Source organism: Pecten maximus, chromosome 17 (genome assembly GCF_902652985.1).
Source record: "Pecten maximus chromosome 17, xPecMax1.1, whole genome shotgun sequence".
Lineage (NCBI taxonomy): Eukaryota > Metazoa > Mollusca > Bivalvia > Pectinida > Pectinidae > Pecten > Pecten maximus.
Genome location: NC_047031.1, coordinates 7943808 through 7969029, shown reverse-complemented (window position 1 = coordinate 7969029; position 25222 = coordinate 7943808). Strand labels below are relative to the sequence as shown.

Below are 25222 nucleotides of genomic sequence, written 5' to 3'. Positions count from 1 at the left end.
GATTGACTACACTGTATCTATAAAATAGCGATGCGTATATGACTTACTGTAAACACACATTATTTGGCGTACTTAAATTTTAGCGCATTTCCGAATTTTAACATATATTAACACATTGATGAATAGGTGCTCGACAATTACTTGATATAGAAACAGCGTATATAAAGTGCAATTCGCACAATCTTAATTTAGCGAAATTCTTCTTTTGCAAAAACCGCTAAAATAAGAAACGGCTAAAATATGTACATTTACTGTAGCTTGGTTCCTAAATGGTACAGAGGTCTCATTAATGGCAAATTTTGTCATTTCTGAAACGAAATGAAGGCCCGGTGTTATTTACTTTATTGACCATTTACACTGCAAACACTAAACTTGACCCCCTCAGATGGCATTCCTTGACCCCAAAATGAGTGGCTGATGAGAGGTCATAAATAGACCCAGTTTGCCCCCTTTGGATCGCAAATATGAGGGGTCATAAATAGACCCAGTTTGCCCCCTTTGGATCGCAAATATGAGGGGTTATAAATAGACCCAGTTTGCCCCCTTTGGATCGCAAATATGAGGGGTTATAAATAGACCCAGTTTGCCCCCTTTGGATCGCAAATATGAGGGGTTATAAATAGACCCAGTTTGCACCCTCTAGATCGAAAATATTTTCAGGGGTTATAAACAAACCCAGTTTGCCCCCTCTTAATAGCAAATATGGGGGGTTGGAGGTTGGGGTTATAATGAATGGACCCATTTTACCCCCTCTTGATCGCATAAATATGAGGGCTCATCATTGAGGACCCAGTTTGCGCCCTCAAGATTACAAATATGAGGGGTTAATGTTGAGGGGTTATCATCGGCCCCAGTTTGCCCCCTCTGCATCGCAAATATGAAGGGGTATTATTGAGCAAACGTATTTCACCAAGATGATCTGAAAACTTGACCATCAGTTTGCTGAAGTTATCTAGGAACTTCCACCGATTCCTTTGGGCGGAACATGAGAGGCCAGCATGAAAATACTAGTTTTTCCATGCATCAGGACCAATCTTTCCTTTTTTAAGGATCTAAAAGCTCCTGAAAATATCTTTGAATGTTAGTGTCCTGAGCAGGGTAGTTACCATGGTTACCGATGTATAGATCACCAAAACTAAGGAACGTTGGCAGTACCTGTGTGGAAAGACAACAAACCATGAATGGCAGTGTTCTCTCTAATGTCCACAATGGAATCCACCACAAATGTTTACGACAGAACTGTATATACATCCTTATCAACATTCCTAGCTATCACTCCAAAATCTGACGGAAATTTCTCAAATTTGTATATTTTTTACACAAAAAGCTTTCAAGAACAAAATTTATTTTCAAATTACTGGTAGCAATATATTAATCTTAACTCACAAAACTTTAAATCAAAATAAAAATTAATAAATACTTCTTCCATTATTTTTCTGATAGGATCACACTAATAATAAATTATTAACGGAAAAACAGCCATTTTTCTAGTTAAGAAAAAAGTGGAAAAAAAAATGAAATAAAAATAAATAAACCTGTATTGCTGAAAGTAAAATTCAACGTTAATTTTTAAGGGAATTTTTTAAAGCTTACATTGTATGAATGTTACCTGAGAAATTGAGTGAGCTAGTGGGTCCCCAGTGATACATTATCTGACAAGCCAGTGATAAAATGCGTCCTGTAGAATTTGAGGTATAAAATGTAAACAAGAAATTTCCCCCTTTTTCAGATTAAAATTATTTTTCCTCCTCCACACACTTGCTGCCAAGCTAAGGTGCAAAGTAAAATGTAAGACAAAAAAATTCTATGGGCATGGAAACAAATCAGTACTTTAAGGAGGATTTGATATCTTTCTGTAAAATCATAACATAAAAATGTGTTTGAGGTCCTGAGAGTGCCTAGGGTATCACAACCTAACTGTTAAAATTTCTGCCATTTATCAGCTGAACATGAACAAGAATCATAGCCCAATGTGTTTAAAATTAACAAGCCATTTTAAAGAAACTTTCAAAGATAAATAGTATAATTTAGTTCATTTTTTTCTTATCTTAAGAATATGTAAATTTATACCATATAAAGTGATTTTTTCACTTGTAGTACCTGATTTGTCCACACAAGCAGTTACAGATTCTTTAGATAAAATTACTAATAACTATGTATTAATTCACTTGAGTAGCTTCCCTTGGATAGTCTCCCTTGGGAAGTCTCCATTGAGTAATCTCCCTTGGGTTGTCTCCCTTGGGTAGCTTTATAGACAGATCTAACTGTAAAAAGGTTCCAAAAATCTAATAAATACAAAACAAGACAATGCCATTTCTAATTAGTGATTAAATCAACAGACTAAGCCTCCAACAACCCCAAGTCTGGGATATTGGTAAATTATAGCATTATGACTGTTGGTAGTTCTACTGAAAATGGGTGGGCTTATAATTAACAAGGTTTTTACAGACAGCATGTTAATCACTAGCGGATCCAGGGGAGGGGGGGTTGTCCCAGGGGGGGTTGTCCCAGGGGGTCAGGACTCCCCCCTTTTTCGGATGAGGAAAATTTGTTTATAGCCTTAAAAAAAAAACGCCTATGCCCGAAAGATTGCAAAATTTGCTATAATCATTTCATTTTGCGAAATTTTGGCCCCCAGACCCCTCGCCAAAAATTTAGATCGGGCCCGCCTATGGCACTCGCATTACCTCTAAATTACTGGACCCCACCCCCCTTTTTCAAATTCCTGGATCTGCGCCTGTTAATTGTTCTGTTTAGTAATTTAAAATCCTTCTCACTCATATCGAGTGATTCTTAATCATTTTAACAATATTATAAATCTTAGTTAACAATTTATTTCAACAGTTGACTTGGTAACTTACCATTTTTACTGTACGTAATTTTTTTTTCCAGACATACTACTGAACTATCAGAACTTCAAACAAATGGGCCAAACATTACCATAGATATTACACTACCACTAGCGGCAAATAAATAAAGGCAGGTAACTCCATGTCACAGCACTGAGGTATGGCAACATTTTTATGTACATTAATATACAATAAAACCTCTCAGATCCAGTTATTCCTAAATTACATGTATGAATAAATCACCGGAAATAGAACACAATAAGTGCCTTGCTATTTAACGGACATTTAAATAGTTCTACATGTTCATTTCATGCAGTATATGATTAATGTACAAGTTAATTATATATGTAAACTGAGCTTCCCACTTACCTTGTAGGTAAGTGTTTATTATTTTCACTAACAATATTTTACGGTAAATATACAAATTTTCCCACTTACAAACACAGTAAGTGTGGACATGGTAAACAAGTGTACGAAGTATGAACTTGATAAAAACAAAAACCCAAATGTACAGTTACAAATATGAGGTAATTCTCAAAAAAAATCAATTTACCAATTTTAAAATTGATACAAACTTTAAATGATATATTATGTAACCTGATGGCCGACCTTTAGTGGGTGTGTGGCCACGCCCAAGACTCGTAATGACACGCCCACTATGTTCACTCATTAAGGAGTAACAAATATCAGTTAATTTCCCTGCTCAATTTCCTAGCCATGTCCCAGGTGTGAGTCAATTTCCTAGCTAGTTCCAAGGGGTGACTCGATTTCCTAGCCAGATGTGAGAGTCAATTTCCTAGACAGGTCCCAGAGGTGACTAGATTTCCTAGTCTAGTCCTGAGAGGAAGATCTCCCGTCACACCCTGGGAGTGGTCTGTTTTAAGTTCTACTCAGTGAGAGGAAGATCTCCAGTCACACCCTGGGAGTGGTCTGTTATAAGTTCTACTCAGTGAGAGGACGATCTCCAGTCACACCCTGGGAGTGGTCTGTTATAAGTTCTACTCAGTGAGAGGAAGATCTCCCGTCACACCCTGGGAGTGGTCTGTTTTAAGTTCTACTCAGTGAGAGTAAGGTCTCCTGTCACACCCTGGGAGTGGTCTGTTATTAGTTCTACTCAGTGAAAGGAAGATTTCCCGTAACACCCTGGGAGTGGTCTGTTATAAGTTCTACTCAGTGAGAGGAAGATTTCCCGTAACACCCTGGGAGTGGTCTGTTATAAGTTCTACTCAGTGAGAGGAAGATCTCCCGTCACACCCAGGGAGTGGTCTGTTATACGTTCTACTCAGTGAGAGGAAGATCTCCCGTCACACCCAGGGAGTGGTCTGTTTTAAGTTCTACTCAGTGAGAGTAAGGTCTCCTGTCACACCCTGGGAGTGATCTGTTATAAGTTCTACTCAGTGAGAGGAAGATCTCCAGTCACACCCTGGGAGTGGTCTGTTATTAGTTCTACTCAGTGAGAGAAAGGTCTCCTGTCACACCCTGGGAGTGGTCTGTTATAAGTTCTACTCAGTGAGAGGAAGATATCCAGTCACACCCTGGGAGTGGTCTGTTATTAGTTCTACTCAGTGAGAGTAAGGTCTCCTGTCACACCCTGGGAGTGGTCCTACTCAGTGAGAGGAAGATCTCCAGTCACACCCTGGGAGTGGTCTGTTATTAGTTCTACTCAGTGAGAGTAAGGTCTCCTGTCACACCCTGGGAGTGGTCCTACTCAGTGAGAGGAAGATCTCCCATCACACCCAGGGAGTGGTCTGTTATAAGTTCTACTCGGTGAGAGAAAGGTCTCCTGTCACACCCTGGGAGATGTGTTAGTTGAGCTATGTGTGTGAGGTAGGCCCATGCTTGGCTGCATGGCCAGGTCAGAGGTAGAGGAGGTGGCTCTCCCTAAGTGATCATTTTGATCTGTGCTTGACGTTGTCGACTTGAACATCTGAAACAGAAGTTCATCACTGCTAAGTTTACCACCCGTGTTGCTATGACGATCATCCTCTGAATCAGAGCCCATGTCACAGCTATTGTTTATCTTAGTGTCACTTTCAACAGCGGCCGAAACAGAGTTATCTCCCTCTATTGCCACAGCAGTGTGTCCACCACCCGGTGGCCACTGCCTCGCACACAGTGTCTGGGAGTCTGAGGTAGAATTCGGAGAATTTTTCTCCGTATTCGCAGAATTAGATGAACACGCCCTGATAGGATTAGGGGAGTTATCTGTAGTGCTGCTCGGGGAGCCCGTTTGGCTGCGACTTATGCTCTCTAGACCAGGGTCATAGGTCACTGATGGGTCATTATCATACTGAGGATCCCTCGAACACTGGTTTCTAGTCAGGTCACAGCCTGACTCAGACAAAAGGTTGTTTCTGGGGTCAAAGGTGAGATGGTTTCTGTCTGTGTCACCAAGTAATAACGCCTGCTCCGGCATCTACAAAAGGGAGAAGATACTTTTTATAACATTTTGGTTCATTTCAGTGTAATAACACCCATCACATAACTACCCTGTTATCAGTGTCATAACACACATCACATAACTACCCTGTTATCAGTGTTAAAACACCCATCACATAACTTCACTGTTAGCAGTGTCATAACACCCATCACATAACTACCCTGTTATCAGTGTCATAACACACATCACATAACTACCCTGTTATCAGTGTTAAAACACCCATCACATAACTTCACTGTTAGCAGTGTCATAACACCCATCACATAACTACCCTGTTATCAGTGTCATAACACCCGTCACATAACTACCCTGTTATCAGTGTCATAACACCCGTCACATAACTACCCTGTTATCAGTGTCATAACACCCGTCACATAACTACCCTGTTATCAGTGTCATAACACCCGTCACATAACTACCCTGTTATCAGTGTCATAACACCCGTCACATAACTACCCTGTTATCAGTGTCATAACACCCGTCACATAACTACCCTGTTATCAGTGTCATAACGCCCACCACATAACTACCCTGTTATCAGTGTCATAACGCCCATCACATAACTACCCTGTTATCAGTGTCATAACACCCGTCACATAACTACCCTGTTATCAGTGTCATAACACCCGTCACATAACTACCCTGTTATCAGTGTCATAACACCCGTCACATAACTACCCTGTTATCAGTGTCATAACACCCGTCACATAACTACCCTGTTATCAGTGTCATAACACCCGTCACATAACTACCCTGTTATCAGTGTCATAACACCCATCACATAACTACCCTGTTATCAGTGTCATAACACCCATCACATAACTACCCTGTTATCAGTGTCATAAGACCCATCACATAACTACCCTGTTATCAGTGTCATAACACCCCATCACATAACTACCCTGTTATCAGTGTCATAACACCCACCACATAACTACCCTGTTATCAGTGTCATAACACCCATCACATAACTACCCTGTTATCAGTGTCATAACACCCGTCACATAACTACCCTGTTATCAGTGTCATAACACCCGTCACATAACTACCCTGTTATCAGTGTCATAACACCCGTCACATAACTACCCTGTTATCAGTGTCATAACACCCGTCACATAACTACCCTGTTATCAGTGTCATAACGCCCGTCACATAACTACCCTGTTATCAGTGTCATAACGCCCGTCACATAACTACCCTGTTATCAGTGTCATAACGCCCGTCACATAACTACCCTGTTATCAGTGTCATAACGCCCACCACATAACTACTCTGTTATCAGTGTCATAACGCCCGTCACATAACTACCCTGTTATCAGTGTCATAACACCCGTCACATAACTACCCTGTTATCAGTGTCATAACACCCGTCACATAACTACCCTGTTATCAGTGTCATAACACCCGTCACATAACTACCCTGTTATCAGTGTCATAACACCCGTCACATAACTACCCTGTTATCAGTGTCATAACACCCATCACATAACTACCCTGTTATCAGTGTCATAACACCCATCACATAACTACCCTGTTATCAGTGTCATAACACCCATCACATAACTACCCTGTTATCAGTGTCATAACACCCATCACATAACTACCCTGTTATCAGTGTCATAACACCCATCACATAACTACCCTGTTATCAGTGTCATAACACCCATCACATAACTACCCTGTTATCAGTGTCATAACACCCATCACATAACTACCCTGTTATCAGTGTCATAACACCCATCACATAACTACCCTGTTATCAGTGTCATAACACCCATCACATAACTACCCTGTTATCAGTGTCATAACACCCGTCACATAACTACCCTGTTATCAGTGTCATAACATCCATCACATAACTATCCCTGTTGTCTCCATCCTGAAGGGAAGGATTAGAAAATCTTGCATCAGTAAAATTGTGGATATCCCTGTAATAGGGAAGAGTCATCATTTTATGCAGTGCAACTATGTTGTTAATTGACATTGTGATTAATTTAGACACAAATTTTAAGGGACATTAATGATGGAGTGATGAATAGGTCTTACAGCAACTTAAACCCCTATAAACCAATTTCTGGCAAAACATATATCATCTAAATTGAGATCTCAATTTCATTACCATGGGGACCCAGGTATTCAAAATCACCATCACCATCATCATCATCATCATCTTCATCATCATCACCATCATCATCATCATCATCATCATTATCATCTTCATCATCATCACCATCATCATCATCATCATCACAAGAAGAAGAAGGAGAAGAAACCTGAACACATTGTACAATCCCTCAAAGTTCGTCATCATCATCATCATCATCATCATCGTAAGACTTACCTGTGTTGTACCGTTAGGTTGCCTGTGAGGCTCCGCTACTACAGCTCGTAGCTTCCCATTAGTGTTACCATTACTACAAATGTAGATAACACGTCCATTTCCCAAGAACAGTGTCCCGTTCCCTGGCCCCTGGAAAGTTCACACATATGAGGCAGAACCATTACCAACAATATTGAGCATGGTAGCATAATTGTGTTTGTGTCTTCATACCCAGCAAGCAAGTCACTATGCGTATAGTGTTGATGTCTGAGTCAAGTATTTGATGCAAAATAAATTTATTACATAACAAGAGGCCCATGGGCCTGAACAGTCACCTGAGTTTTGATAGACTTTAGCATAGTTGACCCCTGTGACCTTGAATGAAGGTCAAGGTCAGCCATTTATACAAACTTTGTAGGCCTTCATCCCAGGATGCGACAGACCTAATATTGGGTCTCTGGGCCTTTCGGTTAACAAGAAGGAGTTGTTTAAAGATTTTAGCATATTTGACCCCTGTGACCTTGAATGAAGGTCAAGCTCATTCACTTGAACAAACTTGGGAGCCCTTCATCCCAGTATGCTACAGACCCAATATCAGATCTCTGGGCCTGTTGGTAATTGAGAAGAAGTTGAAAATGTTAATTGTTTACAATGGAAGAAGGACGACGCCGGACAAAAGGCAATCGCAATAGTTCAACTGACTTTGTCTCAGGTGACCTAAAAAGTTATATTCACACTGTAATATATGACTGGAACTTGGTACTATGGAATATTGTCTTTATTTTACCAATTAATCTTTAATTAGTAGACAACATATCTAATGGCTAATTAAAATGTGCTTCATTATAACCGAACTAGAATTGTAAATCAAAGGCTTAATTTGGTTTGGTTTATTTTGTTTAACGTTCTATTAACAGCCAGGGTCATTTAAGGACGTGCCAGGTTTTGGTGGTGGAGGAAAGCCGGAGTACCCAGAAAAAAACACCAGCCTACAGTCACTGCCCCACGTAGGTTTCGAACTCACAACCCAGAAGTCGGGCTAGTGATAGTGTGTTGGGACACCTTAACCACTCGGCCACCGCGGCCCCTATCAAAGGCTTAATTATATAATACTTTCTATAAAAAGGGACAAAACTAAAAAAAAAATCAAAAAGGAAAAAAAATTAATAAAAACTTTGTGCAAGCTTTCATGAGAATAATTAATAAGGAGTTTAATTTTGAAAAAAAATTCATCTACATAATATAGACACCCATATTCCAGGAAACATTTACGATTTTATGATTTTGAGTTTAGGATAAATCCTGACTTTGGCCATCACTGATCACTGATCACTACAGATCATCTTACCTTGCTGTCGCTGTGGATATTTTCCTGTAACATTGGCATGCTGTCGTCGTTAATTTTGGGAGAATGGCCCGTTACGACATGGCCATTTTGATGAACGTGATGACTAGCCTGGCGCTGGGCTAGACGTGAGTAATGCCTAAAAAATTAAAGTGACATGGTTTTTTAACCATTCTGTTCTCCATTTGCTAATGATTAAATAAGCCATTGAGAGATGAAATAAAAAATAAACAAGTGTCGAACAACATCATACAAGTTAACAAATCCCAGAGTGGACACCGTTGTTTGTGACAATGATGGAATTTACCATTTTCTCATCCATCAATAAATCCCCCACCCCTAGTAGAAAATAAAGATTTAATAGGGGGCAGGGCTTATTGATGTATGTAGGCCTGGTACAATACAGTATTGATCTGATTGTCGGTTAAATCTGCCTTAAACAAATGCAATACTTAAGTTGGTTTTAATGTAATGAAATCAATAAATTATAAATTTGTCTGTTTTGTCAACCCTTGGATCAACTTAATAAATCAAAAGATTTTCGGACAAGAATGATATTCAAAACATCCATAATTTGATGTCAAAACATGGCTGAAGGGACATAACTCTTTGTTTACTGTGGAATAAGATCCAACATACCAATGACATCTATATACAGTAAATTATAGGCCATAACTTAATGCTTTTTTTCAAAACATAATTTTGAATATAAAACAGAGAAAACACTACTTGATAATTCGGCAAATATAACAAGTGATATGCATGCAGTCTTATTGACATCTCCCCGACGGTATCGTAGTACTTAACAGCATGGCTTAGTTGTTCAACTTTTTGTTGTTTTCGTGTGGCTATAGTAACGTCAATTCCTAATAATAAGTTTAGTTTAAGTCGAGGTAAACCGAGAAGTAAAGTTTGGAAATTACAACAGAATACATCATACAGAACAAATATACTCTACTAAAAAAGTCCATTACAAAGAAAAGAGTGAAAGGCTTTAGGTCACAAACCTTTGTTTGAGCAGGATGACAATTATACAGATGATAATGCTGGACAGACCAACCGAGCATCCAATGATGATCCCTAGTTTTTGGTCCGGAACTACGCCCAGGGGCGACTCTGTGCCTAGATATAAACATATATATACTTAATCAACATACTTGTATGTAATATACCTGTATGTAATATATACCTGTATGTAATATACCTGTATGTAATATATACATGTATGTAATATATACCTGTATGTAATATACCTGTATGGTGAAACACCTGAATGTAATATAGTGTATGATGTAACACCTGTATGTAATATAGTGTATGATGTAACACCTGTATGTAATATACCTGTATGATGTAACACCTGTATGTAATATAGTGTATGATGTAACACCTGTATGTAATATACCTGTATGATGTAACACCTGTATGTAATATAGTGTATGATGTAACACCTGTATGTAATATACCTGTATGATGTAACACCTGTATGTAATATACCTGTATGATGTAACACCTGTATGTAATATACCTGTATGATGTAACACCTGTATGTAATATAGTGTATGATGTAACACATGTATGTAATATACCTGTATGTAACACCTATATGTATGTCACACGAGTATTATAAATATGTGGATTATCTTCTTAAATTATGCACCAACGATGTTTAACATTTGAAACAGTTTATTGGACATAAAAACAGACACACACGGAGACAGTGACCTGAAATAAAAAGAACAATACCTAAAATACATACGGACACGTGTGAACGATGCCGACAATTACATTATTTAATACTTAACGCATTAAATATTCATTTAGGTATATTCTATATGTTTATATTATATTCTATTTTATTCCATAGTTACACTTTTACAATTAACAATTATAATACATTATTTTTACAATAGCTTTGACCCTATGGAGCCCGACCACGTGTATGTCATATGTTAAATATTTTAACATATTACCGGCAAGATATTTAAAATGCAAATATATTAGTTCAATGTATTTTATATATCAAATAGCTAAAATACATTAAATATGTATTTATATTATTATTTTAAATTAAATAAACTTACCTAGAAGCACTGTGGCCATAAAGCACACAGGCTTATACTGGAAATGTGTATGGTGCAGGGTCTATAGCCGTTGTGGCTGCACTCACCTGGGCAAGGCCCAGGTAAGGTTTTCCACGTGCACGGGTATAGGGTCATGCAGGGTCAAAGTGACACACTCAACCAATCCTTGCGCTCACCTCTCATACGTCACCATAACAACTATATACACAGGTACATAGGACATTATATGACACAGGGACTTGTACAGACATTATACAGGACACACAGCGCAAGTATCTATACACACTTTACATGTACAGGTGTTGGTCAGACTATTAAAGTTTGAACACCGTGACATGTAATATACCTGTATGATGTAACACCTGTATGTAATATACCTGTGTGATGTAACACCTGTATGTAATATACCTGTATGATGTAACACCTGTATGTAATATACCTGTATGATGTAACACCTGTATGTAATATACCTGTATGATGTAACACCTGTATGTAATATACCTGTATGATATAACACCTGTATGTAATATACCTGCATCATACATGCCATACCTCCCGGCGTGAGACAAAATCTCCCTTATTTTCAAGTCATTTAATTCCTCCCGGGAGAAGAGCCCAAATTCCCGTATTTTGTAATTCCCTCCGGTATTTTTGCCGGCGCCATTTTTGTTTACAATTCAGTAGTTTTTCTCGCGAGATTTGGCTAAATTTAGCGATCACGTGATCCATCTGTTCCCGTGATCACTCAATCAAAATGGCGCCTGTTGGACACGGCTTTCACACGAAGCTCTGGCTAGTGTAATGTTTGCGCTAGAATATCTATCACCATGAAATAAAGGCAAGTCGCTTACAAACAACTTTAACCCCCTTAGCTAACAGACTTGAATTATTGTTTGTTTTCTTTTAGGACCATACTTTGATGATGGTAATTGATACAGAGTCTGGTCAGACGCAAAATCACACTGTGTTTTTCATTTACCATGTATCGTTGATCAGTGATAGCAAGATGAAATCCGATATTTTCTTTAAGAAAACTATCAAAATCATCACATCTGTTGGTCGTTACAAAGTGGTCAATCATGGTGTTTACAATGACTGTACAGTCCATGACAGAGACAATATACAAAATCTAGAATGATCGTGATAAGATTTACTGCAGTCTCCTAACATGAACATCTTCCGTTCTCATGATTTCATGTATACACTTGCACACTTGGAATATTTTTATATCTAAATGGTCCAACATAAGGGATCCCACAGGACATTTCATGGTGATTTTTACAACTGATGTGTTCCCTCAGAGTGGATCAAGCTTTCTAATTTTAAGAAAATCCAAACTGATAAATGAATATAACTTGCTTGTCTTAATCTTTAGCTACATGTAATTATAATATACCCTTTTCAAATGCTGTTATGCAATATGCATAAAGCTGTGAAACTTTTTGTGTTGCATAAAAAAAAATCGAAAAAAAATTTCATATCAGAATCTGAATGTATACTTATTGCATTTTTTACCGTATACAACTTATTGTTGTTTGCATATACAATATGATTAATATCTAAAATAAATATAAATATTCTTTATCACTTTCAAAATTAGTTAATTGCTAAAAAATTGAGTAAAAATGTCGATATTCATGTCGCGCACAAATCTCCCTTATTTTAGGCAAAACTCCCTTAAAATAATCATCAATCTCCCTTATTGGTCTCCTGAAAATATGGCATGTATGCTGCATGTAACACCTGTATGTAATACCTGTATGATGTAACACCCGATGTAATATACCTGTATGTAATATAGTGTATGATGTAACACTATGTAATATACCTGTATGTTGTAACACCTGTATGTAATATACCTGTATGGCATAACACCTGTATATAATATACCTGTATGATATAACACCTGTATGTAATATACCTGTATGGCATAACACCTGTATATAATATACCTGTATGATATAACACCTGTATGTAATATACCTGTATGCAATATACCTGTATGATGTAACATCTCTATATAATATACCTGTATGATGCAACACCTGTATGTAATTTACCTGTATTTGACACACCTACCCTTACCTGTATGCTGGTTTTTGGGTGGACTGTCAGGGCTACAGTCGAGAGAACAACCCTTCAGGATGACTTGTATAACGGGGGAGGAAGGTCCTGATCCTGCTCGAGTACAGGCCTTCAACTTAAAGTAGTACGTGTCATCGGACAGGTCCCGAATTACTGCTGAAGTGGAACTCCCTGGTGAACAAAGCAATGGAGTAGTTTACAAAAATTGAGCCAAGCAGTAAGGGAAATTAATTGATTTTCTCCTAATTTTTAATATTTTTGTACACAAGTAATTGGGAAGACAGCAATTTTTTTATTCAGGACTTTTTGGGGAAATTAATTAGAATTTTTTCATTTTAAAGCCAAATTCAGAAAATATTCTGTTTACTCCTGAAGAAATCTTTCCCAATTCACCAATTTTCTTCCCAAAAAGAGACAAAAAGGTCCCATCCTAAACCAGTGAGAAAAAGCCCTGCTATTAGTATGGTAAAATTTGAAACTCCGATATATTTTTCATATTTTCCCCAGTTTTATAGACTGAGAATTAAAATCCACAAACGACTGGTACTCTCTTTGTAATCTTACTTTCCAGCTGTTAATTTGTAAACAACAAGTTTCTTGCTGCGGTAGAATTTCAGCTTCAAGTTAAATACATGTTAATCTTTCCATTGAAGCTGTACGCTCAACAGAAGGAAGTGAAAAAATCATTTTCTTCAAAATTGATGTTTTCAAATGAAATATCGCAAACCTGGATTTTTTTTTGGATAGCAAAGCAAACTACAATTAAAAGAATGGAATCAGGTTACTATTTCTACAAATGTGATTTGTAATCAAAATCTCATATTATATATCAAGTCACCGAAAATCAAACACATTAAAGGGAGACAACTCACCATTTTTGCTAACTGAGGTCCAGAGGTCATCGCTGTGGCCAGGTTCGCGATTGTACAGGATCACGTAAGATACAATTTCTCCGTTGACCTTGGAGGGAGCTGTCCAACTCAGACGCACTTTATCCTTAGCCAATGACTTGATCTGGATGTTTCCGGGGGCCGTGGGAACTGTAACGAATGAAGGATTTAGACTATGTCACATCCTGCGTACTGCCCTCTCTGGGAGATTGACCGCAACAGGCCGAAAAATAATGGTTTTATAATTTTGCCCTCTCCGGGAGATTGACCGCAACAGGCCGAAAAATAATGGTTATATGATTTGGCCTCTCCATGAAATTGCCCGCAACAAGTAAAAAAGTAATGGTTTTATAATTTTGCCATTTCCATGAGATTGCTGGCAACAAGTCGAAAAATGGTTCTAAAATTTTGCCCTCTCCGTGAAATTGACCACAACAAGCCAAAACATATTGGTTATATAATTTTGCCCTCTTCCTGGGATTGACCACAACAAGCCGAAAAATAACGGTTTTATAATTTTGGCCCGTCTGTGAAATTGCCCACAACAAGCCATAAAATAATGGTTATATAATTTTGCTATGTCTCCATGATAATGGTTTTATAATTTTGTCCTTTCCATGAGATTGACCACAACAAGCCGAAAAATAATAATTTTGCCCTGTCCGTTAGATTGCCCACAACAAGCCAAAAAAAAAAGGTTTTTATAATTTTAAGTCTACAGATAGCCTGCTCCGGTGCATAACATGAAGATTTCTGCTAACGTAACAGAGCACAAGTTTTCACTAACAGAGGAATCCCCCATATTTTAGATTGACTTGTGAGTTGATGTTACTTTATATAAACAGAGCGCATGATTTATTTACTGTAAATCACATCCTCTACGAGGACTCAAACCCGGGACCTCCGGCTTACTAGCCTTATACTCAACCGATGGAACTAAAGACACAATCTCTGGTGAAGATCGGCATATATTGGAGCTAGTATTTTACCAGGGCTATAAACGCTTTTTCCTGGCCACAAGGGCAGGGCTCAAAGTGGATATTATTACCAGGTGGCCTATTTGGCTACCAAGTCATATAATCTAGGCGCCAATTGGAAAAGTTAGTCGTCGGCCAAGTTGTCTTACATTAAAAAAAACAACAACTTTTAATTCTTTAGTTCAGTATAACATCTCTCTGTAACTTTTTCAATTGTGAATGTCATTTTAGCATCGACTACACTTTTGAAAGCTTGAACAGATCACAAATTTACACAATTTTTTAGTGGCCATGCAGGTGTCTTATAGGTCAATAACTGGTCGCCAACGGTGAATTTAAGGCACCATGGTCACAAAAATAGGCTTTGAGCCCTGAAGGGCTGTATTTTATTCTTTTGAACCCAGTATGAACTAGCTTTGAACCCAGTATGAACTAGCTTTGAACCCAGTATGAACTAGTTTGAACCCAGTATGAACTAGCTTTGAACCCAGTATGAACTAGCTTTGAACCCAGTATGAACTAGATTTGAACCCAGTATGAACTAGATTTGAACCCAGTATGAACTAGATTTGAACCAAGTATGAACTAACTTTGAACCCAGTATGAACTAGAACTGTCGTCCAGAGGGCCAACTCATACCCTCCGCTCCTGCAACCCCCATCGTTACTATGTGTTCATTTATACAATAAACGAGATATACAGTTAAATCTCACTTAGTCATATTCAGTTTTCTTGGTTACCCTAATTCTTATTTTATCTATATTATGAATAAATTGTTGTGCATGACATTATGAAATGATTTCACATGAGAAAATCTTTTCAATTGATCAATTTATAACAAAGAAAAAATTAAAAAGGTTATGAGAAAGGTAAAGTGTGAATGGGATTTATTCCAAAAAATTACGCCGTGATATAGATTACGCACATCTACAATGTATAAGGATTATTGTCATGAAGTTTCGTTAAAATCAGACAAGTAGTTTAGGAGAAGTAGCCGGTACATCGTTGCATCAAACTCCCCCCCCCCCCCCTAACTTCGTTTTAGGGGGTATGAACTAGCTTTGAACCCAGTATGAACTAGCTTTGAACCTAGTATGAACTAGCTTTGAACCCAGTATGAACTAGCTTTGAACCCAGTATGAACTAGATTTGAACCAAGTATGAACTAGCTTTGAACCCAGTATGAACTTGCTTTGAACCCAGTATGAACTTGCTTTGAACCCAGTATGAACTAGCTTTGAACCCAGTATGAGCTTTGAATCTTACCTCCCTCCTTCGTCCGAACTAGGACCGGGCTACTGTAGGGGCCATAAAGGACTTTGGTGTGGGAACGGACAGACAGATTGTACCATGTGAAAGCTTCAAGGTTATCAAGGACAATACTTGGTAGATCACTGAAAAATAGAAATATGTGTTTAAATATCATTTAATTCAACAAAAGATTATGACATTATTTCCTACTTCACAGCAGATCGAGACAAATGTGTAACAAAACTGTTATATCTATATGATCTGCAATATAATAAAGTGGGGTTTTTTTCTGAAATTTTTTTAAATGACTTAAGAATTATTAATTCTTAGAATTCTTTATTGTCTATTGTTAATTTCTTTCAGATATTGAAAAAGGCCAAGCTACAAAGAAAGCTGTTAGTCATTAAAGAAATCTTTCAGAAAATAATAAGCAAAGGCCGATTGAACCACCAGAGGGTAATCTAGATCTGCTATCAACAGAAGGGATAATCTACCCAAGGGAGGTAATTTGCTTATGATCAGCCAAGATAATCTACCGGAGTGAATCAAAGGGAGGTAATTTTCTTATGATCAGCCGAGATAATCTACAAGAGAGAATCAAAGGGAGGTAAATTGCTTATGATCAGCTGAGATAATCTACCGGAGAGAAGCAAAGGGAGGTAATTTGCTTATGATCAGCTGCGATAATCTACAGGAGAGAAGCAAAGGGTGGTAATCTGCTTATGATCAGCTGAGATAATCTACCTAAGAGAAGCAAAGGGAGGTAATTTTGTAATGCTTAAACATGAGAAAAAATCTGCCCGAGACAAATAAAGGGAGGTTATCTACTAATGATCAGCAGAGGGATAATCTGTCCAAAACAAATCAAAGTAGGAGGTAATTTACATATATGTACTTATGCAATCTGCAGATATAGGCAAAGGGAGGTAATCTGCTAAGGACAGGCAAAGGGAGGTAATTTGCAAATGCTCAGCAAATATAGAAGAAACAATGTCACAATCAGGTACTATATAATCTACAATGCTCATTAAATGTTATTTCAAGTATGTTCATAAAAGGGAGATAACCTGATATTAAAACACCAAAGGGAGATAGCCTGATATTAAAACAGCAAAGGGAGATAGCCTGATATTAAAACAGCAAAGGGAGATAACCTGATATTAAAACAGCAAAGGGAGATAATCTGATATTAAAACAGCAAAGGGAGATAACCTGATATTAAAACAGCAAAGAGAGATAACCTGATATTAAAACAGCAAAGGGAGATAACCTGATATTAAAACAGCAAAGGGAGATAACCTGGTATTAAAACAGCAAAGGGTGATAATCTGATATTAAAACAGCAAAGGGAGATAATCTGATATTAAAACAGCAAAGGGAGATAACCTGATATTAAAACAGCAAAGGGAGATAATCTTATATTAAAACAGCAAACGGAGATAATCTGATATTAAAACAGCAAAGGGGGATAATCTGATATTAAAACAGCAAAGGGGGATAACCTGTGACTTTCTTCTGCAAAGGGAGATAATAGGTCTATTCATCAAAAATGTCACAGTGAAAAGCAAAGAGAGATTTAGCTGCTTAATAATGGTCAAAAAATAACGCCCATCTCCAGAAGGCAAGCAAATATTACAACTGTAGAGCAAAGATTCGGTAATCTGCTCACCTCCGAACGGTAACTTTTTGGCTATTGTTGGCGGTACTGTACTGGACTGTATAGAAGCTGATCTCCTGCGGGGTGCGAGGTGGGCGCCAGGAAAGTGAGACAGTGGTGGAGGAGAGGGGGTGGGGCTCAAGGTCTACAGGGGGAGGGGGCAAGGCTGGCATGTTAGGATTGTGCGTCTGAAACAGTAGTGTAACCAGGCCCACGACCTTGTTGTTGGTGCCGAGCACCATCAGTACTGCTTCATAGAACTTTTCTGGCTCTGAAAAACATTTATGAAAAAAATGCAATGATGATAATAAATTGCGTAAAAACTGCATATTAAGAAAAAACTTATTTTATACAAGAAAACCGATTTTCCTAATAATGTTATCTGGGAGGTCAAACTTCAAAACTAAAAACTTCCCGCCGCATTTAGGATGGATGGGAAATTATTTTTGATATGCTCCCTGCTTTTAGAATGGAAAGGAAAACTAATTTTCAAGAAAAAGCAAAACCAAGAGTTGTTTAGAGTTTCAATTTTAGTCCTTACCAAGCCCGGACTTGTAATAAGTTGTTGTTGTGGCGTTGACCTCAGTGACCTCGGCAGTCACTCCATCCTGTTCTAAAATCTTGTGTATGGAGAGACGATAGCCAAATACAGGCTCAGAAACATTACCGAGACTCCACAAAAAACGTACAGTGTTGTTGTTTACCATCATAACCTCGAGTTCAGGGGCAGGTAACTCTGTAAAACAAGATAAACAATGTTTTAATTTACCATTATAACCTCCTGTTCAGGGGCAGGTAAATCTATAAAAGAAGACAAGTCGTGTTTTAATTCACCAATATAACCTCTAGTTCAGGGGCAGGTAAATCTGTAAGACAAGATAAATCGTGTTTTCCCCCAAAAAAAATATCCTGGAAAAATTATCCATTTCCGGATTCCGGATTCCGGATCCATTTTTAGAATACTCATCACAACAATCATGGCCGCCGCCAACACCACGGTGCCAATTTTTTTGAGAGTCTGACTGCAGTTCTTTGCCAACATTCTTGAATCAATAAAAAATATACTGATTTATTAGCAAATATGGCTAGTTTTGGGTTTGTATATATATATATATAACTTCTTTGGGAAAATCAACGTGGCAAATAGCGTATTTCACTACAGGTATGTTGATTATTGGAAACTTCACCTGAGACCCAATTTGGAGACAGTCGGGGTTTGTCGAAGTTGACTGACTCTTTTAATTTACACCTAGGGGTAAATTAGTGTCATCGACCATAATTATTATGCCTTTTGTTGAGTCTGTATACTGGACGATGTTTAAGACTTCTATATAGCACTAGTGTAAGTCAGAATTTGAAGCGTCAAATTGATGCACGCCAAGCAAAAATCATGAGTCAAATTGAATTTTGCTGTTTCAATGACCAGAGGTTTCGGGGTTAATGGATGCCATTTGGGCCAAGCGAGAGAAAACTCGAGAATTTGATAAAATTCGGGACCTGCGCGGGTCATTAATTTCAAACTGGAGAATTTGATTTCTGTATTGAATATTCAGGAGTCTCCAGTCCAATGGGGGAAACTTGACAGGTATGATACAACGTTATAGTTGCGGGTGTAGATCTTACCTAGATCTATACTGGGAGTATGGTGTAGGGACCAGCTCAGGAGGTCATCCCCGAGAGGAGGATAGCCCACGTCAGTTCCGGCCAACACCAACAGGAAGTAGTCTGTGTCGGATCTCAGACCTTAAAAAACAGTAAAATAGTCGCATGTTATCATGTGATAATTTTCAGAAAGCTAGGCTGTCCCTCAAAGTTTTATATCATGTATTTTAACCCTTTCAACCCTAAGAAACGTTAGTGGACTCTTCCATTCAATCATCATTTGAAGTCCAATATGGTCACTAGGGGTGAAAGGGATAACATGTACAGGATATTCCCCGTTTTATTTTTAGTAACAGCAACCTTGACCTTAATCTCAAGAAATCTTTTAACTCCTATCGCACCATTGCATTTCATAGCGTATTACCATTTCTACCTCTATTTCTTAAAGCTTGATCCTCCCTTTAAGAGCCTTTATTTGTAATTTTACAGTATATTCACAGTTATGTTTTTAGTAACAACAACATTGACCTTGACCTTGGGGATTTTCAAAACCCCTAAAGTACATGTGCATTCCACACTGTATTATCAAAATATGAAATTTGAGAAAGTTTGGATTTTATTAAGCACCTTAGAAGATGCATTCTTTTAAAGTAAAGACTCGCTGGTATTTTTAGTAACAATGATCTTGACCTTTGAACTTTTTACCCCCTATTGCACATCTGCACATCAGCGTTAAACCTTGTTATCATTAAGTAGAAAGTGCTTAATGATTGACAGACACTGATTTCTGTAGGGCACCTGCAATATGGGTCCCTACAGAACTCTTTCAGTACCGTTGTCGACATAAAAATGTGCTCCCTCTTCCCCGTTGTCGACTATAGCAGGCGACATAATTTCAAGCTCCCTCTTCCCAACTGTTGACTGTAGTTGACAGGCTAAGTTGACGTTATTAAAGTGTTGATTTGTTAAAATCATCAACCGACATATACGATTATCCAATGCAATGACATATAAAATATAAAATGCGTTCAAAACTTTTGAAACAAACATTTTGCTGATAAATTTGTTTTTATCTCATTTGTGTTACATGTTTTTCAGTTAGAGTAATAGGTGATATTTTCTCAATATGTTGTTAATGTAAATAATATGGCAGCTTGCTACATTTGCATTTTAGATATCAGAGTCTAGGACGTTTCAGATTGTTCAATCTGACTTCGAAATCTTATTTTGTTAAATATTTCTTAATCATGTACAAAGATAACACTAACCTTTCTGTATCTATATGAAAAAACAACACACCAAAATGTACATGTAGTCTGCCATTTTGTTTAAATTTCTAGCGGCGAGCCTAATAACTACTTCCGGTACGGAACCCGGAAAAAACACAAAGTACGGAAAGAGTTAACTCCATCATGGCTGTGATTTACCTGTAATCATGTAGCTAGTGACGTTCGAGGTGACCTCTATGACCATGGGCTGTGATGAGCGCGTTTTATAATATATCCGATGCCTGGTTATAATCCCGTTGCTAAGCTCCCGCGGAAGTTCACTCCAAGTCACTTGGATGTTTGTAGGGGATGTGCTCGTTGTCTCAATCTTCGGAGCCACAGAAGGCACTGTATTGCACCAAGAGAAGAGATTTCAGTATGGTCAGACACTAAAGATGGGCAGATTGATAAGGCATTCTTACTTGATAAAATATCTAATCTCTTAGGGATCTTGGTGTCCATAATAATCAAAATGTTCATTCAGTTCATTGTTTTGTATTTTTTCTATTGTTCTAATTGTTTATTATCTATTGTATTCCAGTATACTGAGGCAAGTACCACTAACAAGTAAGGGCACACAGCAGATGGCAAATGTACAACATATGTAATGTCAAAGATGATAAAAAGTTACTTTAAAAAAGTACATGACCCTGACTGATAGTGGTGACCTTGACAAATACTGTTGACCTTGACTGATACTGGTGACCTTGACAGATGTCAAGACCTTGAGATATACTGGACACCTTGACTGATACTGGTGACCTTGACAGATACAGATGACCTTGACAGATACTGGTGACCTTGACAGATACAGATGACCTTGACAGATACTGGTGACCTTGACAGATACTGGTGACCTTGACAGATACAGATGACCTTGACAAATAACAGTGACCTTGACAAATAATGATGACTTTGACAGACAGTGACGTCCTCAACAAATACTGGTGACCTTCACATATACTGATGACCTTGACATATACTGATGATCTTGACATATACTGATGACCTAGACTGATACTGATGATTTTGAGGCCATATTACCTGATTCCATTGTCGTCACACGTATTTTTCTAGATTCCTTCCCAGCACCCTCTTTAGCATAGGCTTTTATGTAAAACTCGTACTCGGAATAAACATCCAAATCTTTCAGCTTCCATGAAGTCCCTGTCACAATCTTCTTCTCTTCGTTTGCTGAAAACAATGGACAAACTGAGTTTAAACATGAATTTACCAACAGTTACCTTCTAAGACCACATTTTAACATTTAACTTTCTTATTCGATAAAGCACCCAAAATATCCTAAATGGAGCACACTCGGCATTATCGACCATTTGTCTTATCAAAGCTTGATAAAAGTGGTAAGAAGCGTTGTTTTGTCTTTCAATCGCTTTCATCACTCAGAATGGTCCCTTATGAATAACTAGAGACTTTTCTTATATTTCTGAGAACGTTTAGTTTCCTAATGGATGATCATGATGTCATTGAAAGTGACTGGGCGTGGGATTTTCAAAACAACTAACGTTACGAGAGAATTTAACAGATATTAAGGAAAATGAAAATGTGTTTTTTACTATGTACAAACAGATAGTCAGATAGACAGATTTTATTGTATTAACTGTATTTGAAAGAGAATTTTAAGGTTTTGATGAAAAATAAGATAGTCAGGTAAGCTACAAGAAAAAAATCGGATGGTCGATAATACCCTGACGAAATCATAATCGCAGGGTAATATCGACCGCTAGCTAAATCGAAAAAATCGAGTTCCGCATATATAGTTTGACAGTATAAAGGCTATATATACATATTTGACACGTTAGTAATCTATTTTTAGTGTAATGGTTCTAAAAACAGATTTTTAAAAAATGGTAGGTCCACGAACTTGTTTTGCAATTGAATACGTGTTCGAATACAATTACCGGCACATATTTCATTTCTCTTTTCTTTTTCTTTTTTTTCTATTGCAATTAATCTTAATTGAAATATGCAGTGGAATATAAATAAAATAACCCATATGATTTATTAAATAATATCTTATTTTTTAGATATACTTGTGTTCATATTTTAAATTTATTTACCAGAATAATCACAAATGAATCAGATACAAGCTTTAATCCCGCCGTAACATAAACATAAATTTTCCCAATTTATTTACAAATTATAACAATATTATAACACAGCAACAAAACAACTTAAAGAGAAAATATTTTAGCACCTGGTTACGAATCAAATTGATGATAAATATCAGTTTTGGGGAGGGAGCTTATTTGAGGATAAATATGGTACTGAACATTTACACTAGGGGAGGGAGCTTGTTTGAGGATGAATACGGTACTAAACTTTTACGCTAGAAGAGGGAGCTTATTTGAGGATTATTACAATATTGAAGTTTTAAACTGAGGAGGGAGCTTATTTGAGGATAGATATGGTACTGAACTTTTAAACTGGGGAGGGAGCTTATTTGAGGATAAATACAGTACTGAACTTTTAAACTTGGGAGGGAGCTTATTTGAGGACAAATATGGTATTAAACTTTTAAACTGGGGAGGGAGCTTATTTGAGGATTAATACAATACTGAAGTTTTACGCTAGGAGAGGGAACTTATTTGAGGATAGATATAGAAACCTTTATGAAAAGACTATCGGCACACAATGCACAACTACAAACAAAAGACAATTGGAATATATAGTTTCCGATGTCTTACATAAGCCCCCAATCTTGCGGTAGTGAAGTGTGTAAGCTAGGACTGGACAGCACACAGGAGAGTCAGCGCCAACCCATTCTGCGTACACTTCTGTGGCGGACAATACGATGACGGTAAAATTCTTAATCATCCCTGGGCTGTTGTCTGTAACCGATGGAAAAACAGAGTTAACACAATCATGTGTCTAGTTCATTTCCATTTGAACACAATAGCATATACATGATAAGCATTAAGAACAATTATTTGATGAATATACATCTGCCCTTTAATATAATCAAAAATATATCAGCTTATTTTTACAAAAGTTTCACCGTTAAGAAAAAATGACATTAATCATACACCTTATTAATCACCGTGATTTATGCAAACTCTTTTTTAAATCCCTTCTTGATAACTTTCATAATCTATTTCCCCTAACGACCTTGACAGTGACCTTGACCCAAAAACCCTGAAACGTGATATTATGGTGCTTTGTAATTGTGTGAAGTTTAATTAAAATCCCGCAAGGAATAAAGACGCTAGAGTGCTGTCAAAATTTGGTGATAGGCTCATATAGAGGGTATATAATGTGACCTAGGTATGTTGCTATAGTTACCCTTTTGGATGACTTCAATGCGGGCAGTGGCCATGACATCTCCGGCCGAGTTCGAAGCCAGACACTGATAATACCCAGAGTCACTCAATGTACTCTCTATAAGCAAGACATCCTGGTCTGTGATCTGTAACACAAACAATACGGATTATAGATGATTAATTCTAATGGCTGAACTGAAACAAAGGGAAGGTGTCACCATGTTTATACATGTGTCCGGAACCCAATGACATCAAAATACTTAATTATAGATTCTTTAATACTTTAATCAATGATTTTTCTCTTTGGATTAACAAAAGCGCAGTCTTTTCTCCACATACGATTCCTTATATAATAAATATTTCTCAGGAGGCAATGAATGTTTTAATTTGTCAGAGTGGCATAAATGCCCAGTTGTTATGTAAAAGATAAGCTTGGACCATTTTCGTGTTATTGGCATTGTAAAATGTAATTAAGTAACAAATTGCTTTTCAGAATAAGGACAGAGTGCTTGGATCGCTATCCGATGATTTGTTAGGCTTATTCCCTGTCAATTCTATAATTTACACATCAAGTATTTTAATTTCCACCTGTTCAGCCAATACAATTCAAACCTCTTATGACGTAATCAGGGCTGCCTGAACCTTTGTAAATCAATCTATAAATAGCTAGATCTATATAGAATTCCTACGAATTTAGTATTGTATGTTTGTTTACTTGGTAAATTGATGTCAACAATTTCCATAACAACATAAATAAATACTTTTCAATTTTTGTAAAAAAAGACTTTGATGAAATTCTAACTTCATGCCGAGATTATATCCCTTTAACAAGAGGCCCATGGGCCTTAAAGGTCACCTGAGTTTTGATTTATTTTAGTATATTTGGCCCCTGTGACCTTGAATGAAGGTCAAGGTCATCCATTTGAACAAACTTAGTAGCTCGTCATGCCAGCATGCTACAGACCTAATATTGGGTCTCTGGACCTTTTGGTTATTAAGAAGAAGTCGCTTAAAGATTTTCGGATATTTGACCCATGTGATCTTGAATGAAGGTCAAGGTCATCAATTTGAACAAACTTGGTAGCCTTTCATCCCAGCATGCTACAGACCCAATATCAGGTCTCTGGGCCTGTTGGTAATTGAGAATAAGTTGAAAATGTAAATTGTTTATGACAG

General features: G+C 37.5%; 1 protein-coding gene across 1 annotated transcript; it reads right to left on the bottom strand.

Annotated features, from left to right (window-relative positions):
* Positions 1-1721: 1721 nt before the first annotated feature.
* Positions 1722-23610, bottom strand: LOC117316009 (protogenin B-like). The gene is made up of 13 exons (XM_033870495.1): positions 23474-23610; positions 21813-21962; positions 20928-21116; positions 19522-19641; positions 18440-18634; positions 17911-18169; positions 16257-16384; positions 13996-14163; positions 13124-13294; positions 9962-10076; positions 8958-9093; positions 7631-7759; positions 1722-5265 (listed from the first exon to the last, which is right to left on the bottom strand). The coding sequence occupies exons 1-13, from the start codon at positions 23601-23603 to the stop codon at positions 4636-4638; spliced, it is 2520 nt and encodes an 839-aa protein (XP_033726386.1). The 5' UTR covers positions 23604-23610; the 3' UTR covers positions 1722-4635.
* Positions 23611-25222: the final 1612 nt, after the last annotated feature.